Raw genomic sequence first — 17,585 nt, 5'->3', positions numbered from 1 at the left:
TGTAAAATATAAAATAAGTGTGTGTAATATGTAATAATTAGCAAAATAAATAGCAAAATTTAACATATATTAAGCAATATATTTATAATTATTAATGGAATAAGGAATTCATGATACATTTAGATTTGCCTTTATTTTTCTTTACATATTTTATTTTTCACATTACAATGTTACATTTCACATTACAATTTTACTATTTCCAATTAAATATAACAATTACAAATGGGAATTAAGTAAAGTAATTATATAATATAATTTTATAAAATTACTATCCTATTATTCTCAAACTTATAATTTTTTTATTTATAGGTATTTTTAAATTTGGCGCATATCACATGATCGATAATAATCGCTCGACTGTGACTATCGATTCTCGTAATGGCGTCATCACTCGCCGAAGATTTCAGAGTGTGCTCGTGACGCGGTCGATCGTGCTGCAAGAATCGATTGGAAAATCCTATACGTTACAACACAGTGTCTATACACGATGGACTCGTAGCGATTAGCGGTGCGCACGGCTAATTTGGAAATGAAGTGTTACGTGCGATAGTTCGTGGTGGGTGAATGCGAGAAAAACACACATCGTACCGGTCATCGTATTCCGCAGTAGAGGGAACGGCAGGGAAGAATTGCAACATCGTGTTCAGCAGAGGAGCATGCCGCAGTTTTACAAGATCGAGATCAACAGGACAGAATGGGAGGTACCGGAGCGATATCAATTGCTCACTCCCGTAGGCTCGGGTGCCTATGGCCAAGTCTGGTAAGTGACAACACGAGCGACAATATTTAGCATTGCTGCATTTCATTGCATACGCGCTCAAAATCTTGCCGACATATTTCACACCGTGGCGTCCGGAGGAGATCGCAATCAAGAAATGCTCTAATCTTACTGTGTGCCCTTTAAACTGTTTTTTAGACATCTTTCGCGCTTCTGTATTGTTCGGCTGGTTAACTGTCACTAAACAGGTGACAATTGATCGACTGACAGTTGGAGACTATTGGAGAGAGTATTGGGACGACCGTGAACCGATCACGACCATGACATTTGCGACATTTCTGTTCACATAAAGCGATGAGATTATTGTCACGCGATTATTCTTCGTCGTAGAAAAGGTTCTGGCTATAATTAATACGGGGGATGTATTAATTCTGAGGGATCGCGCATGCGTCTTGTATTTTTGCGAAAATAGAATAAATTTGGAACGATGCACAATGTTTGTCGGCGTTCGAGAGACAAATATGATATATAGTCTTGCATGCAATAGATTAAAATATTCGTCTCAACTTTAATTTTTTATGCTTTTAATATTAAAATGATTATATTGAATCTTTAGGGAAAACTTGAAAAAAAAAAACAAATTATATAAAATAATTCCGAAGATGTATTACTACAAAGTTAATTGAATCTGCAATGCCTGATATTATCATAATTTATAATGTAATTTATAATAATGAATGACAGAAAAGTTTATAATAACTTATTAACAAATTATATATATTTACTCACAATGTATTAATAAGAAAGATGAATGGAATCATGTTATAAAAAATAAAAAATATATGTTTTATATTTCAGTTCAGCCGTGGATACAACCACTGGGCAAAAAGTAGCGATTAAGAAGTTGGCTAGGCCATTTCAGTCAGCTGTACACGCAAAACGCACATACAGGGAGCTGCGTATGCTGAAGCACATGAATCATGAAAATGTGGGTAAACTCAATCAGCGTTATATATTTCTAATCATTTTCAAAGATATATGTTGATGTCTCATAGGTGATAGGACTATTAGACGTATTTCATCCGTCTTCATCTTTGGAAGATTTTCAACATGTGTAAGTATCACTTGACACGCATATGGGGATTAATTTTATCTTGCGATATTAAATTTAACTTGATGTCCATCTGTCTAGATATCTGGTCACACATCTAATGGGTGCTGATCTGAACAATATTGTCAGAACACAAAAGCTCTCAGATGATCATGTACAATTTCTTGTTTATCAAATACTTCGTGGATTGAAATATATTCATTCTGCGGGAATTATACACAGGGTATGATAATGTATTTTATGTTTATGAAAATATATAAAAAGTATGAGAGCAGTTTCTTATAAATTTGATTCAATTTCTAGGACTTGAAGCCATCTAACATAGCTGTCAATGAGGATTGTGAGTTGAAAATACTGGATTTTGGCTTGGCCAGACCCACAGAAAATGAAATGACCGGTTATGTCGCTACTAGGTGGTACAGAGCACCTGAAATCATGCTTAATTGGATGCATTATAATCAAACAGGTTAGCAATTGTATTAAAAAGATATTAGTGAAGAAGGATATATTATGTGCTCTATCTTATAAAATATAGATACTTTAGAATCTTTTATATTACAACATTGTAATATAATTATTATACATTTTAGTCGACATTTGGTCAGTAGGATGCATTATGGCAGAATTGTTAACTGGAAGAACATTATTTCCTGGAACAGATCGTATCCTTTAAGTCATTTGACAAATTTGTGTTGTTACTACTAATCCCCAATATTTTTCACGTCAATATTTCTTTCACGATAAATGTATATTTTATGTTTTTAACACGTTTCTATACTAATTAATCTTGATAAATATTTCACTTTGTTTCGTTTGCTTATAATATTTTTTAATACATATGCTTTTTGCTAAGGATCTACAATAACTGACTTGCTATTATTGTATCGAACTATTAAAGCTAGTATCTCGACATATTCTGCTTAATGCTTTTAGAAAGCAATTTGCTTTGCATTATTATTGCAATATAATCTAAAAGCTGTCTGCAAATTGAGCATGAATATAATATGATGAACACATCCTGCAGATAAAAATATTAATGTTAAATTAAGGGAATATACTCGTTGCATATTGCTTTTAGAAATGATAAAAGATATCTAACAAAGGGGATATTTAGTGTGTTTGAAGAGAAATATAGTGGAGCCTTAGCAAGAGCAGATATTCATCAACTGAATTTAATTATGGAAATTTTGGGTACTCCACGAGACGAGTTCATGAAAAAAATATCATCAGAATCGGTAAGTTATTTTTGCTGATTTTTAGTGATTTATTATTAGAGCATGAAATATGCATGTATTACAAATCTTACATATGAGTTATGCTTATATCTTTCCTTTATTAAATGACACATCAATATTACACTTGGCAAGTTTACGATGAGTTTAATAAATTATTATTGATGCAATTAATACAAATGTAACAAATTTATACTTTGATAACTTGCAACTATATTTTATATGGACGATAATATATATAGTATTAAAGGTAACACATATGCAATTATGTAATTATTATATGTATAAATAGAAAAATTTAAACATAAATTGCAAGATCAATTATGGGATAAGATATGTCTCTTGATCATAATTGTTTGAATGATATACAAAATTCGACATATGTAGATATGGCATATTGATAAAAAATGTATAAAATTAAATTTTGTTGCATACTTCTTTATTCGGATCAGTTCACGCTGTTTTTTTTAACAAATATGCAGCTTGCTTTAGATGCAATGACTTACAATTTATGGGAATGGTTTGATGTATATATCTATCTCTTGATATAGCGTTGTTAAAATCATTTTTCTGTTGTATAATTAATATTGCTTTTAAACATACCTTAACCATAAGCAGACATTGATCACCTAACACGAGTGTTAGTACTTTGTGGTACACCTACAGGTGAAACATTAAGCAAAGTTACTAGCCAAGAGGTAAATTTTTTTTAAAACTCGATATATTAGATTTTGTATTAAGACTCAGTATATAAAAGAAATGTATACATGTGTGTAATTTTTGGACATCTTGATTTCTCATATATTTATTTCATAAAAATAAATCTTATAATTTTTTGGTTACATTATAAAAATTTCCATTAAAACTTCTAAGATCTTTCTACAATATGCAGAACAACTCTACACAGAAAATTTCTATAGATTACACATATCTAACGACTGATAGAAAGAAATATTACAATAAATACAGATTATTGATCTCTCGAAATAGTATGAATGGTGCTATTTTTCTACCACGATTGAATTATGATTACAGGCCAGAAATTATATTCAAAGTTTACCACCACTGAAGAAGAAGAATTTTAAAGAGGTATTTCGTGGAGCTAATCCTTTAGGTAAGTAAAAATTGCTTTTATGAGAATTTTAAAGATACACACGTATTGAACAAGTAAAATAATTTTTAATTTTTATTTAGCCATTGATTTGCTGGAATTGATGTTGGAACTCGACGCAGAAAAAAGAATCACCGCAGAGCAGGCCTTAGCACATTCGTATCTTGCGCAATATGCAGATCCAACTGACGAGCCCGTTTCTTTACCATACGATCAAAGCTTCGAGGATATGGATCTACCAGTGGAGAAGTGGAAGGGTAACTTTTATTATTTCCTATCTCAGTTTAAAACATTTTTACATTTCGAATGACGGACGTTCTCATTTGCAGAACTTGTATATCATGAGGTTGTAAACTTTGTTCCACAACAGCTACCTACATTGTCTGCGACGATTGAAACGACGTCGTAAAAGTATATTTATAGCGCAAGCAATATAGATTTAAGCACAGTAAGATATAATTATATAGAATAAATTAACAATAGATAATCGCGAATGAAGAATAATGCATATATCAAATTGCTATATACAAAAATTGCTGTATATAATTTACAAATAACGTAATTTACCGTTGATTTACCGATTATTTGAACTCATCTATTTAGAAATCTATTTAGAATGTATATTTTTCTTTGAAAAGAAGACAGAACACATTTATTATTTAATTATATAACTCGCGGTTATCAATCGGATATCAGTTTATCAGTAACGTCTTATCTTACACAACATATGTATTGTGTATAAATTTTTTTAGTTATTTTATCAAGTATCAGCTCTAGTCTATGAAGAAGAATTGCAATCCAATTAATCCGTCGTAAAAAAAATAATTGATTATATATCATATAATATTTATGATAAACTTGCCATATGATAACAGTCATATTATATAGTAACTTTAGATTTAAACGTACATAATAATGTAGTGCTTATCATTTTTTAATGATAGTACTATACTAAAAAAATATTTCTAAGCCACCCAAAATTAATAAAACGACCAATATTTACAAGAACTAAAAATAAAAAAAGATACTAATAGACAATAGAACTGTAGCAGTAAGATCAAAATAAATTTACAACAACGAGGCATTGTTATACATCAGAAATTATACACTTGATAACAGCGAAGAATATTGCCATATAAATTATAAAAGAAGAGAAAGATTTACAAACATATTTAATTTATATCGCTAGCATATGTGACACCTGAACAGGAAATATGTATGAAAGTATACTTGAAATAGGTATATAAATGAGATTTGTAATATCGTCTTCTTCAAGCCTTTCATTTATTTCTAATGATACAATGTATCATTCAACTTTTTTTCATGTCTTTAAATTTCCGTGCATTTACGATTAAACAGTACAATGAATGGGCTTGTGATATATTCTTGTTGGCGCACATCTTCCAAGAGATACCATCTTAATATAAATCTAAGAACAAAATGACTAATATATTTAAATATATTTTTTGATATAGATATAGTGTCGATCGAAAAGGTTAAAAATTACCTGATTGATTTATCATAAATTATATTTTTTAATATGCCAAATGCGTGGACTGAGGATGACACCGAAAAATTAGTAGCGCTTTATGGACAGTATCAGTGTTTGTGGAATCCGTTTCATCCCGAGTTCAGTAACAAATCGTCACGTTACAAAGCTTACAAGGAAATCAAAAGTTCTGTCGATATTCCCGGATTAACAATATGCGATTGCATTGAGAGAATTACGAGTGTAAAGAAAGAATACTGTTATGAACTGTCAAAGATTGCTGCAGCTGTATTTTGCGAAAAGTTGTATACACCAAAGGCGAAATGGTTCAAAGGAATGCACATGCTCTTTTTCCCATATAAGTCGTCATCCCACAAAAAGGTACAACATGCAGTATTTAAGGAATTGCTTATTAATTGTTAAGTGCAGCCTTAATTTTTGCTAAGCCACATTTGTGTATGACAATGTAATGCTAATCATAAGATCATAAATAACAATGTCTTATAAAACCAATGTTGCGACTTCCAATTGTGTATGATAGTATCTATTATTGTATGTTATATTTATACGCCACATCTTGCACGAATGTATTTGCAGCTAGACAGCAAAGAGCAAAAATTTAACGATAGCGGTACCCAAGACAATTTCTTTCATTCATCCTTTGAGAAATTAGAAGTTAAACACATTTGCACCAATGACACTTGTGGAACGTGTAAACCGCCAGAGATCAAGTTGCGTTTAACATTGAGGTCGTTTGCTATTTATGTACCTATTTTCTGTACATGTAACGCTAAGGCATCACACAAAATAAAATCACGATATTTTTCAAGTGCAGAGATTCAATTCATTCTGCTCCGAAGCTGCAGGCTGTCTATACTCCTTCCGAAACAGTTGATGTAGCAGCAGGGACTAGTAGGGATATCGCCGAACGCGAGACGCAAACGGATATATTTTATGTTAGAAACGAATAATGAAAGATATATTAATAAATATACGATACAAATGTATTCATTTATATTAATATTACGCAGGAGCAAAAATACGACGTCGCATACGTCAAGGAAGAAAAGAAGGTTTATTAAATAATGATAAATGCAGCAAATTGTTTGAATTATCAACTTTTTAGAAAAAACATAAAATCTTTTATAACAGGATTATTCCACGCGTGTGGACGATACCTCTGTAAGAGCATACAGCAAAAGAAAAACCGAGGATAACTTTGACATATTTGGAAAAAGCGTGGCGTTCCAAATGCGAACTATTGATATTAGTAAGTAAAATCTGCTGATAAGCACGGAGGCAGTCGTCATCACTAAATTAACATAATTTATTTTCAGAAACTGCTATGGAATTGAAGAAAGAAATACAAAGTCTAATAACGAAGGCGCGATTAAAAACTTTAGAATCTAAGCTAATGGATCAGAATATTACCTCAATCTGCTGCTGTGATTGTGGCGATTGTAAAGTAATGTGTAAGGATGAAATTTGCAGTTGTGGCTTAACATTAAAGGAATGTTTACTTTTAACAAAAATCAATAAAGAAAAAAGTTACGGGTTTTCCTACAAATAGCAGGTATGAGCAATAAAAATTTTTGGCAACATTAAAATCATTGTTTTTATGTATTTTAACATTTAATATATAGATAGATAATAAAATCACCACGCCAAACATTAATAAATATATAAAATCTGCAAATAAGTGAATAATATGGTCTTCTTTACTCGAATAGAATAATGTAATATATTAATTCATAAAATGTATATTCTGCACAAGATATTTACTGTACAATCACGTTTAAAACTTTTAGTAAACTGTCGGAATATTCACTGCCTTCAAATAATAGAGAACTTCTCGCTTTTGAATACATACTGATATAAGTAAATATATTCACTTGAGATAATTGCAGTTTCTTTCATGTTGTTGTCGTGTAAAATTGTGCAGGTTTTCCGTCCATAGAATATGTAAATTATAATTATGTCTTATCAATGGAATGAAAATTCTACTTTAATTTTTCTAAACGCGTATAAAAAGTATCCATGTCTTTGGAATCCGTATCATATAAAATATTACAATTGCTCAGCCAAAAATGAAGCACTGAAGAATATTCTTAAAGAACTTAACATACCAGAATTGAACATATCCGATTGTCTAGAACAGATTAAAGTAATCAGGGAAAAGTAAAGCTTTTGTGTAAAATATTTTTTAAAGCGGAAATAAGATGTAGTTATTATATAAATTAAATTTTTTTTAACGTCAATAATACACTATGTACATATTACAATTGAATCATAATTTGCGATGCATCTAAGACTGTGATAAGAATCTTCATACATTTATGCATCCAAAATGAATTAATTTGAAACATCTTTTATATATATTTAGATATGGACAAGAACAAATGCGGATTATCGAAAGATTTCAATCGCAAAAACCATACAAATCTTCTCTTACATGGCTTCCTATAATATCTGAAATGTTAGCAAAAGTAATCATTGATGAAGACAAGTTACAGGTAAAATAAATAGTAATAACATAAATTTCACGTACAAAAGACGTAATATAATTATATAATTTTCATTAAATTTAAATTACATTAAAAATGAAATACAATAATATAAAAATTGAAATTAATTATTTGTTATATAGAAAGGAATGAAAACCATATCTCCTAATATTCTAAAAAATTGTGTCACGTCATGCAAATATAAAAATACAATTAATTTTCCTTGTGCGCAAGAAACGAAACAAGATTATAAAATAAAACACAGGAAGAACATTAAACATACAAAAACTGATAAAGAAATATATTTAAAAAGTAAGCATATAATTCTGAAGTAGCGATTTATTGTTGAATTTATTTATTATTTCCAAAAATTCGACAGAAGATCCTGCCATATTAAATGTCAAAATTAAGGAAGAAAGAAATAATACGGGACTGCTCCAATGCCCGTCTTGTGGTTGGGAAGATATTAACTCTAAAAAACTAAATGTAACTTCTAAGGAAATTTGCGATCAAACTAATTTATTGGATAATGCAGTTCCTAAATATACCGATTTAGCTGATAAACCTTACGAAGGATATAATGCATATCGAACAGGAAACAATACATATTGTCGAAGATACAACGATACAATTCCATGTCCAAATTTTCCGTGTAACTTTCCAAGCTATACCGACTATCCTGCGAATAACAACAATATGCTGATAACAACACATTCATATCATCCGCAACTCCAAGGCACACACAATTACATAAGTCCACTGGCGAAACAAACAGGAAGAAGCATCGAGCATCGCGATGAAGGAATACAAAATACAATTTCCGTATCAAAAACAAATGTCACTCTACTATCTAAAGATGCGACCATGTTGCAAAAACCGAATCATGCTGTGGCAGATACTATACGAAAATGCCATAAAAAAGTCCAAACAAAACCTTTCATAGAAGAATTAAAGCAGGTAGCAGCAAATACGGTGAAACGTACTGATAAAGGAATTCAGAATACAATCTGCGTGTCACGTGAAAACTGCAATAATTGTCAAACTTTTGAAAAATGCTCTTCAGCAATACAAGAATCGAAACAAGTTGGTAGGAAAACTATGCAATGTCCTGAGGATATGCAAAATGTAATTGAAATAAAATTCAAGACTGTCGAATGCTCTGTGCCGAATTTTCTATTAATCTCCAGCGATAGAAATTGTGTTCCTCTAAAACAGACAGATTTTAAATTGAAGCGGTCGACAATTGATAAATGTCAAAATACCGATTTGTGTCAAGATCAGAAAGGTTCTATTAATGTCTCAAAATATTTTGCATTAACAATAATTTTTTGTTTATTTAATTTTAAACTAAAACGTAAGCAATAAAATGTTTAAATATCCATTCAGGAGCAGAGAAAGTTTGCGTTAAAGGAACTTCTCGTAATGCAATAGAGATTATTAAACATAACTCTACGCTGACACAAGCTTTACTTCAATATTTGGAAAAAATAAGACCTTTGCAAGAGAAGACGAAAATGCTTTCTGTTTCATCGCTCGCATTAAAAAAGGATGATGTGAATTCTGATTGTAAACTATTGCTTTTTATATTAACGTAACTTTAGTTTATTTTATAAATATAATAACTTGTATGTATGTTTTTTCCACAGCTTTTGAAACGACTATTTGTGAACCACGCAAATTTGCAAATGATAGTACACACTTTGCTACTAGTTCTGCTATTGAATTAGAAAGTCCAAGTTGTTTATCGTGTCTGAAAGAAACAGAGAAAGATAATGTTATAGCCATATTTATAAAAACTTTTCTAGAATTAATGAAACATGCTCTTGTTTCAGATAACAGAAAACATACCGAGAATAGTTAGTATTTTGATAAAATATTTTTGAAAGTGATAAATTCTAAACAAATTAAAATATATTGTAATTATGTGTTTTATAATTATTTTCAGCTCAAGAAAAATGTGTCAGAAAAGAAAATGCAATCGATACATTTATTATTTTGAACAAAATAAAAGAATGTGCGGATAACATTTTAAAAATATATGCAGCCGCAAACTGTTCAAAGAAACGGTTATCAAATCAGTTTTGTCCCAGATACAAGTCAAAGAGTGAAGGCTCTCCGAAGACTAGCTTGAATTTAAACTCGATTCAGGCTCAAGTCTCAGAAAATAGTACAGATCAATTTACAGCTTTCTATGAAAATTCGAAAGACGTAGAAGTGCTATATGGACCTCCCATGGAGAATCACTCATCTTTGGATCTTCCGGAAAATCGAACCACGTTTGTAGAAGCGGCGGTAGAAAAAAAGCCTTCTGTCAAAGATAAAGAAATTACTGCACATTCAGAGAACCGTGACATTGATGTAACTGTGTCAGCATCACTCCGCAACTCGGGAACTCAGTATACTCCGAGGCAATCGCAAGATGCAGGCGTTGTAACCGAGCACGGGCAGAGCTTTGAGGAAAAGATAAGTGTCGGCACTCAACATGAGTCCGTTTTGCTTCGTATAATAAAATGTAACAACAGTGGAGTTTTATTGTTCGATAAAGAAACGTGTGTCCGCGATGCCCACGTTGCGTGCACGAAAAATCGCACGGCGACGCGTCCCGTCTTGTCGTCGCGTCTGTCAGAAAACCGTCTGTATCGGAAGTACTTGATTAGAGAATGTTATAACGAAGAACTGCTGCATCCTGGCATTTCTCACATACACGAGAAAGAAATGAATTGTATAGATTATCGTATGCCTTCGTTAATGAATAATTATAGACACGATAAAGAATGGAGAAGTTCATTACCGTATAATCAAGATTGGAGAAAAGTGAATATTCCAATTTTTGGATTATCGTCACAACGTGCTTCCAGAATTCCGTTGTATACGAGAGCACACAAATATACGCAGAGGAGGATCGATCGGTATAAAATGTCGCAATCGTACATGTAGTACTTTTAATTTGTGCCACTGTAACAAAATTATTAATTTAATATTTCTAATTGCTGGATGAATCATGTGAGTAGATTTTAAATATTCGATGATCAGGGTTTCTATCAAATGAATTACAATTTTTACCTCAAATCCCGTTTTATTACATGAAAATGTATATGTTCACAATTTGAATATTCCTAATTCCTACATATGTTTGTTTGTTAAAAATTAAAGCAAACGTTTAGACAATTTAATGATATATAATCAGTATTGAAATTTAATAAAATACAATAGTATAAAAGACATTTTCTCGTACTGTTTGTTTTTACATACATATTGCGTAGTTTTGATGCCTTATATACTTGGACTCACAGATGATTTACAGATCAATATTGAAATCATTTAACAGTGAGATTAATAATAATTTTTCCTGAGTACATTCATTTCCTCTGTATAAATATTATGTAACGAGTAAGTAAAACAATTTCATTAATGTAAGATGCTTTAAATCGCTAGGATCCTAACATGCCTTTATACAATAGTAAAAGTTGCATATTACACTATACGATTTGGTAACAAATTTTAAAATCAGCCATTAACAGGTCACGTAAGATGTTTCTATCAAAATTGGCAAGGGGAACACACTTCTGGTTTGCTGATTGAATTAGTGTATCTTATCGTTCTCGACGAATTCAAAATATTCTGCGAATGACACCACACTTACAATTATTAATTAAAACATGAAAGTTTTTACTTGAAAATAATCTGCGGTTCAACGACAATTAAAATAATACTGTAATAGTTGATATTTTTGGACACACACTTTTTAAAAACCGAATATATAACTTCCGCCATTAAAATATATATATATATATGTTAAATTATTGTACTTCCAACATTTGATGATTCATCAAGAGTTATTCAGTATTAATCCCCGTCATCTGACTAGTTTCAAATAGTTTTATTTCATCACTTTTTAAGTAGTTGATGCTTGTGATGATACGTTCTCTGGAAAGGATGATGATACGTCCTTTGAAGAAAATGAATACAGTTAAGACTCAAATATGCGTATATTATGCGTTTTATAATATTAAAAGAAATATTATTATCACGTTTACCGTTATTTAATTTGTCTTCTTAGCGTCCGCCTTTTCGTCTTTAGCTTGGCCACGGCCCAGTAATTTAGCCAGTGAATCCCAAATTCCTCCCAGGAATAAAGCGCAGAACAGATTTTCAAATGGTACAAATGGATCATGAATGCCAAGCAAAATCGATGATAACTGAAAAAAATATTACATTATTATTATCTCATTCAACGATGTTGAATGTATCAATTTGATAAGAACAATTTAATAAGAGCAGAATATAGATTTTACCTTGAAATAGACGAAGAAGATAACAATGCCAAAGTACACAAGAGCGTGTGGTGCAGAGATGAGATCAGTCTTCTTGTCTAACACAAAGATAATCGATGCAACCATGGATGCTTTGGTAGGACTGAAACAAAATTATCATTTGTTATCATTACGTGTGTTTGTTAAAAGATGATAAATATATATTATTTTAATATCTTTTATACATATTGTTTTTTTATGTTATGATTTTAGTAAAATTTGCAAATACTTATACGTTTAGATTAATCGTTGATAACATCGTTTTATACGAACGCTTTTTTGTAAAACGTACAAATACTTGTACGTTTTACAAAAAAGCGTTCGTGTACAACGATATTTAGCAGATACCTATAAATGACGCATAATATGGATTCACAATGAGATAAGTATTCATTAGTTGTATATGCTAATCGAACAGTTTGAACTCGTTCGAAAGATTCAAGCTATTGACGTTCGATTTCGAGAGCTGAACTATCCAAACTGTTCGACCATTTGAAATTTTGGAAATTGAATTTTACGTACAAACTGGGTTGCATAAATTCCATCGCAGTCGGTGTCCATACGCCACGTATGAGACGCTCAAACAATTTTGTAAATCCTGCTCCGTTACCTGCATGAACATACCACAATTATTATATATTAATTTTTGAAAAGTTTATATTTTGCAGAATGTATTTTGATTGTGGAAACAATGATATATACTCTATCTACATTTTATGACCAACCTTTGAGTGTTCCAATCAATATCATAATAAGATATGCATTAGGATAAAGTTTTCCTGCGTGAGTTACTCCGTCGTATACCTTTTTACACCTATAAAAAATAACAGTTGATTTAAATGCAATAAAATTTTAAATTAATTTTACACCCCCTTTTATGTACTAATTTTTTTATAATCATATTACAAAAATAGAATAAAAAAAGATGTTCTAAAAGTTAAGTACTGATATTTACTTGCCTATAGATTTCTTTCATAGCAGCGCACACAACTTTTACTGGTAAAAATTTGGCTACTTTATAACCAATGTCAAAAGGCGTGTAAAATATCACATACCTGAAAAATATAATTTATATAATATAAAAATATATTTATAAGATTTATTTCTTTTAATAGGGAAAGTAATTTCATTTGTTTAATAATATAATTATTTTTTAACTTTCGAAGAGATTTTTAGTATTTTGTAATTAATCTTGACTAATTTTTGTAAAGCTGGTGATTATAAATAAATAACAGATTCTTCATGAAGTGTTATAACAAGAACACAGTTGATACCGACCAAACAATAGTTGCGACTATCACTTGTGGTGTATTTTTCAGAGGTGCAAGAATTGGTTCTCCTAATAATCCATTGCATAGCATACCGCTTGCAAAAACGACCAGCATTGTAGACAGCCAACATGATAAAGGATGTTTGCGAGAAAATGCTTGTGCACCTAAATGAAACATAAATATTATTGCAGTCTTTATAATTCACATCATTTTTCTGGAAAATTTTATTTAAATTTTAAATGTACAAAATTCAAATTTTTAATGCATATCTATTCTAGTTTATATATTAGTATACAAGGTGTTTCATAATGTCACGTGCCAACGCTCGTGTGCGGTAAACTGAATAGAAAAGTCTTTTACCGTTTTGCAATTTTCGCAATAATAATTGAGATATTAAACAAAAAGATTGACGAATAATTACGCATTGCGCACGGCTAGACCATGGGCTGTACACTCTAGGCGTGACAGCAACGAGGATCGCACCGAAAAATTACAATACGTATTACTCCTGCTCTCGTTATGCGTTGTTATTTTTCGTTTATTCGTCAATCCCTTTTAATTGACATCTCAATTATTATTGCGGAAATTGCAAAACGGTAAAAGACTTTTCTATTCAGTTAATCGCACTCTACCCGCACACGAGCATTGGCACGGACATTATGAAACACCCTGTATATTTTATACTGCAAAATATAATTATCTAAAATTATATTAAATTGTAATTTAGATTTTAACAAAATTATTTGTTAAATACTATTTTTAGGAAATAGTTTTATTATAAATTTTTATCATGTTTCAGATATAAGATACGAATTTAATATAAGTGTGTGTACAAAACATATTTGGAAAATGATAAGTATGTGTATAAATATGGAAATGAACACTTTATTATGGTGTGAAACATTGAAGATACATGCTGCTTGAAATAGGTCAGTTCAAGAAACCTTACAAGTACAACACATTCTTTATATAAAAACTTGGAGGTATCGCGAATTCCTACTATTGGTAAAGATAATGATACATTGCATCAAATGCAAATAATAGAAAATGATTATGTTGAAGAAATTCCAATTATACCCTTCACACTTCACTGCATTAGAAAGCTAGCCTGATTGTGAAATAATTTCTTTAAAAAAATAACTATTGTGTTCATTGCAATGCTAACATAATATTAAATTAGTTGGATAAATATTAAAATCAAAATATTATTATAAAATTTTATTTTATATTTTAAGTTATTATAATTTTATTTGAATAAAAAAAATTTCCTTATATAGATAATAATCTAATTTAAATTAAATGTTACGTAAGTAATTAAAAATAATATTATTTAGTGAAAAATAGTTCGAAGAAGCTTCTTTTGAAAGTGCCTTTATTTTGGATGTTCTGGCTGTAACTGGCAAGGTGCATACTGAAATAGATCAGCTGGGTTGTCCGTGTTATTGCCTTGAGATAGAATTATGATAATTGTGCCAAAGAGCGGTATAAAATCAGCTCGATTCCAATTAATTTTAATTTTGACCTACCTATTCCAATTATTTAATAATTTTACATAATTCTTACATATAACTATAGTACAATATAGACAAAAATTATGCATTGATAAATAATGCAACACTTTAAATTATAAATAGATAACAAATAATATATTTTTATCATGCAATTCCTTACATTATTATGTTTTTCATTATCATTTATGTACGTTAGATATTAAAATAACTTTTAAATTATGCAATAGTGATCATAGCATGATGTATAGTATATATAACAATATTAATCAGATAGAAAATATATATAATAAATTCGCGAGATATTACATAAACGAAAGAATTTTCATGTTCAAGAATAATGCGCCTAATATAATTATGAAATTATTTATTAAAAACATTTTAAGAAACTCTCATCGCAATTGCAATATCGCAATGATTTAATCTTTTGCGTCAAAATAATTTCTGAAGAAACATTGATAATAAATATCAAATTGTTCTTGATCTCGTCATTATGCAATACGATAGATCATTATTGTTTAGCGTTTTTACGAAGCACCGGGAAATATTCAATTTGCAAATCGTAATTATTCGTCTAGTATTCTAAACGTGATGAAGTATCTATAATTATATCTGTTGATTTTATCTCTCAACATAGGAAGAATGAATAGGCAAAAAAATGAACGACAAAGAATTTTCCGCGTTTCCACGAGAAATTGTGGAATCGCGAAATCTCGCGCCGGCTATTACATAGCGCGCGCGCGCGTCGGGAAAATTTGACGGGGAATAGAGGGAGAGGCAGAAGAAAAGAAAAAGAAAGCACGATCGTAAATATAAAACACCGCGGAAGCGTGGGACGTGGCCGTCGTCGGTGTCTCGGGAATAGCGAGGCCGCGGCGAGCTATTCCCCGTGAGTTGACGTCGTCGTAGGCCTCGCAGGGAGCGCTACAAATTTAGAAACGGATGGCCACGGACGGCCAGCTTACCGGGTCCTAGATCTTCCCTGACGTGCAGCGTGCACAGTACGCAGTGTGCTATGTCGAAGTACGGGAACATTTTCAGCTTGATGACCTGATTGGCGATGTCCAGGAACGCCTCGGGATCCATGGTGGATGCGGTTGATGCTCTCTTCGGCGCCGGTAGACAAACAACAAATACGGATCACTCGCGCGAGAAAACGACGTTGCGTGCCTCTCTCGCCTCCCCGATTCAAACGCTCGCTACCGAGCGCCCGCGAACGACGCTAGCTATGCGCTGTCTGCTACAGCCACTCGTCCCGTCGTCTGCTAGACTAACCCAACCTCCATCAGCAGCAATTACATAAAAAAAGATTTCGACCTTTCTTATCGGCCGGATGGAGCCAGATCGGTGCTGCTTCTCCATTGACTCTGGCAGATGGCGGAAAGCGACTAATTATCGTCAGTCTATAAAAACGTTTTCTTGTATCTGAATTTTTGAAGTTATCGATTGCTGTATATTTATGCACAAGATAAAAGGTAATTCAAAAGATTGATTTCCGAAAATAGTAACTGAGCATCGGTAATTAATATATTGGCTTAATTTACATCGATCATTTGATACACGTACCAATTAGTATATTAGTGCTAAATTTGTACTAATTAGTTTAACTCGACATTTTATCCATACTTTATTGGTATTCTATTGATACTATAAATTTACCTTTACATCATTCAGATTAATGCCCAGTTCCACCAGCGTAGATTAACTTTAATCTCGGTTCAACTTATTCTTCATCTTTTTTTAATTCTTAGAAGTGAAAAAAGATGACGAGTAAGTTGAACCGAGATTAAAGTTAATCTACATTGGTGGAAATGGGCATAAAACAATCGATGTAAACTAAACCATAATTTGAATTATAGAAGTGAAACCAGTAACAAAAAAAAATAATCTTATTATATTTTTAATTGTATATTATATAATTATAATAATAATTTTAAAAAATAAATAAAATCTTAGAAATTTATTAGGTTAATTGACGTTACTACTATCGTGTAACTTTATTATGCATTCGGCCGTAAAAGTTTTATGCAGAAAAATAAGATAAAAATTTTCTAATGTATCATAATGCTGTATATAGTTTAAGTAATATCACTAAGTATTCGTATTCACTCATTTACAAATGAAATTATTATTACATATAAAATATAATATTGACTTAAAATATAGTTCATATTTACTGCGCATATGTATTATGAGTGATTATCGCATTACTATTCATTATAATGATTGTAATAACATGCAAATGTTCTTTTTTAATGAGGACAGCTAGCTAATATTGTACGAGAAAACGAATAGATAGTGCGTATTATATAAATATGTATCATGAGT

General features: G+C 31.0%; 4 protein-coding genes across 9 annotated transcripts; 3 read left to right on the top strand and 1 right to left on the bottom strand.

The window, feature by feature from the left end:
• The first annotated feature begins 407 nt into the window (after positions 1 to 407).
• LOC105672601 (mitogen-activated protein kinase p38b) lies at positions 408 to 5,439 on the top strand. Of its 3 annotated transcripts, XM_012367646.2 has the most exons (11): positions 411 to 760; positions 917 to 1,113; positions 1,577 to 1,706; positions 1,774 to 1,832; positions 1,911 to 2,052; positions 2,133 to 2,295; positions 2,420 to 2,491; positions 2,985 to 3,064; positions 4,097 to 4,175; positions 4,256 to 4,429; positions 4,502 to 5,439. In XM_012367646.2, exons 3-11 carry the CDS (start codon positions 1,680 to 1,682, stop codon positions 4,579 to 4,581), a joined length of 876 nt encoding a protein of 291 aa, XP_012223069.1. In that variant the 5' UTR covers positions 411 to 760; positions 917 to 1,113; positions 1,577 to 1,679; the 3' UTR covers positions 4,582 to 5,439. The 3 variants fall into 3 exon arrangements, with proteins under 3 accessions (XP_012223068.1, XP_012223069.1, XP_012223067.1); XM_012367645.2 differs by lacking the exons at positions 917 to 1,113; positions 2,985 to 3,064 and adding an exon at positions 3,680 to 3,759 and having other exon boundaries at positions 408 to 760; XM_012367644.2 differs by lacking the exon at positions 917 to 1,113.
• Positions 5,440 to 5,587: 148 nt separating this feature from the next.
• Positions 5,588 to 7,268, top strand: LOC105672412 (uncharacterized). Its single transcript, XM_067353907.1, has 4 exons — positions 5,588 to 6,079; positions 6,553 to 6,617; positions 6,814 to 6,931; positions 6,999 to 7,268. Exons 1-4 carry the CDS (start codon positions 5,713 to 5,715, stop codon positions 7,229 to 7,231), a joined length of 783 nt encoding a protein of 260 aa, XP_067210008.1. The 5' UTR covers positions 5,588 to 5,712; the 3' UTR covers positions 7,232 to 7,268.
• LOC105672600 (uncharacterized) lies at positions 7,092 to 11,705 on the top strand. Of its 4 annotated transcripts, none has more exons than XM_067353955.1 (7): positions 7,092 to 7,234; positions 8,045 to 8,174; positions 8,309 to 8,477; positions 8,545 to 9,450; positions 9,552 to 9,731; positions 9,812 to 10,021; positions 10,111 to 11,705. In XM_067353955.1, exons 2-7 carry the CDS (start codon positions 8,061 to 8,063, stop codon positions 11,100 to 11,102), a joined length of 2,571 nt encoding a protein of 856 aa, XP_067210056.1. In that variant the 5' UTR covers positions 7,092 to 7,234; positions 8,045 to 8,060; the 3' UTR covers positions 11,103 to 11,705. The 4 variants fall into 4 exon arrangements, with proteins under 4 accessions (XP_067210056.1, XP_067210055.1, XP_012223066.2 ...); XM_067353954.1 differs by lacking the exon at positions 7,092 to 7,234 and adding an exon at positions 7,404 to 7,839 and having other exon boundaries at positions 8,548 to 9,450; XM_012367643.2 differs by lacking the exon at positions 7,092 to 7,234 and adding an exon at positions 7,404 to 7,839.
• LOC105672602 (trimeric intracellular cation channel type 1B.1) lies at positions 11,222 to 16,542 on the bottom strand. The gene is made up of 8 exons (XM_012367649.2): positions 16,223 to 16,542; positions 13,757 to 13,913; positions 13,438 to 13,533; positions 13,204 to 13,292; positions 13,001 to 13,088; positions 12,461 to 12,581; positions 12,203 to 12,364; positions 11,222 to 12,114 (listed from the first exon to the last, which is right to left on the bottom strand). Exons 1-7 carry the CDS (start codon positions 16,341 to 16,343, stop codon positions 12,209 to 12,211), a joined length of 828 nt encoding a protein of 275 aa, XP_012223072.1. The 5' UTR covers positions 16,344 to 16,542; the 3' UTR covers positions 11,222 to 12,114; positions 12,203 to 12,208.
• Between the last annotated feature and the right edge of the window lie 1,043 nt (positions 16,543 to 17,585).

The sequence above is a fragment of the Linepithema humile genome, chromosome 4, assembly GCF_040581485.1.
Source record: "Linepithema humile isolate Giens D197 chromosome 4, Lhum_UNIL_v1.0, whole genome shotgun sequence".
NCBI classification, from domain to species: domain Eukaryota; kingdom Metazoa; phylum Arthropoda; class Insecta; order Hymenoptera; family Formicidae; genus Linepithema; species Linepithema humile.
Note: the sequence above shows the minus strand (reverse complement) of the source record. Positions and strands in the feature narration are given on the sequence as shown.

Bases quoted from the DNA above. Each gene is read 5' to 3' on its own strand.
- LOC105672601 (XM_012367645.2), top strand. From the start codon at position 657: ATGCCGCAGTTTTACAAGATCGAGATCAACAGGACAGAATGGGAGGTA. The intron at 2,492-3,679 runs GTATCCTTTAAG...AACCATAAGCAG, and splicing joins ATTATTTCCTGGAACAGATC to ACATTGATCACCTAACACGA. The intron at 4,176-4,255 runs GTAAGTAAAAAT...ATTTTTATTTAG, and splicing joins TCGTGGAGCTAATCCTTTAG to CCATTGATTTGCTGGAATTG.
- LOC105672412 (XM_067353907.1), top strand. From the start codon at position 5,713: ATGCCAAATGCGTGGACTGAGGATGACACCGAAAAATTAGTAGCGCTT. The intron at 6,080-6,552 runs GTTAAGTGCAGC...CTTCCGAAACAG, and splicing joins TAAGGAATTGCTTATTAATT to TTGATGTAGCAGCAGGGACT. The intron at 6,618-6,813 runs GTTAGAAACGAA...CTTTTATAACAG, and splicing joins CGCAAACGGATATATTTTAT to GATTATTCCACGCGTGTGGA.
- LOC105672600 (XM_012367643.2), top strand. From the start codon at position 7,637: ATGTCTTATCAATGGAATGAAAATTCTACTTTAATTTTTCTAAACGCG. The intron at 8,478-8,544 runs GTAAGCATATAA...AAAATTCGACAG, and splicing joins TAAAGAAATATATTTAAAAA to AAGATCCTGCCATATTAAAT. The intron at 9,732-9,811 runs GTAAACTATTGC...TTTTTTCCACAG, and splicing joins GGATGATGTGAATTCTGATT to CTTTTGAAACGACTATTTGT.
- LOC105672602 (XM_012367649.2), bottom strand. From the start codon at position 16,343: ATGGATCCCGAGGCGTTCCTGGACATCGCCAATCAGGTCATCAAGCTG. The intron at 13,534-13,756 runs GTCGGTATCAAC...TATATTTTTCAG, and splicing joins ATAGTCGCAACTATTGTTTG to GTATGTGATATTTTACACGC. The intron at 13,089-13,203 runs GTTGGTCATAAA...ATGTTCATGCAG, and splicing joins ATTGATTGGAACACTCAAAG to GTAACGGAGCAGGATTTACA.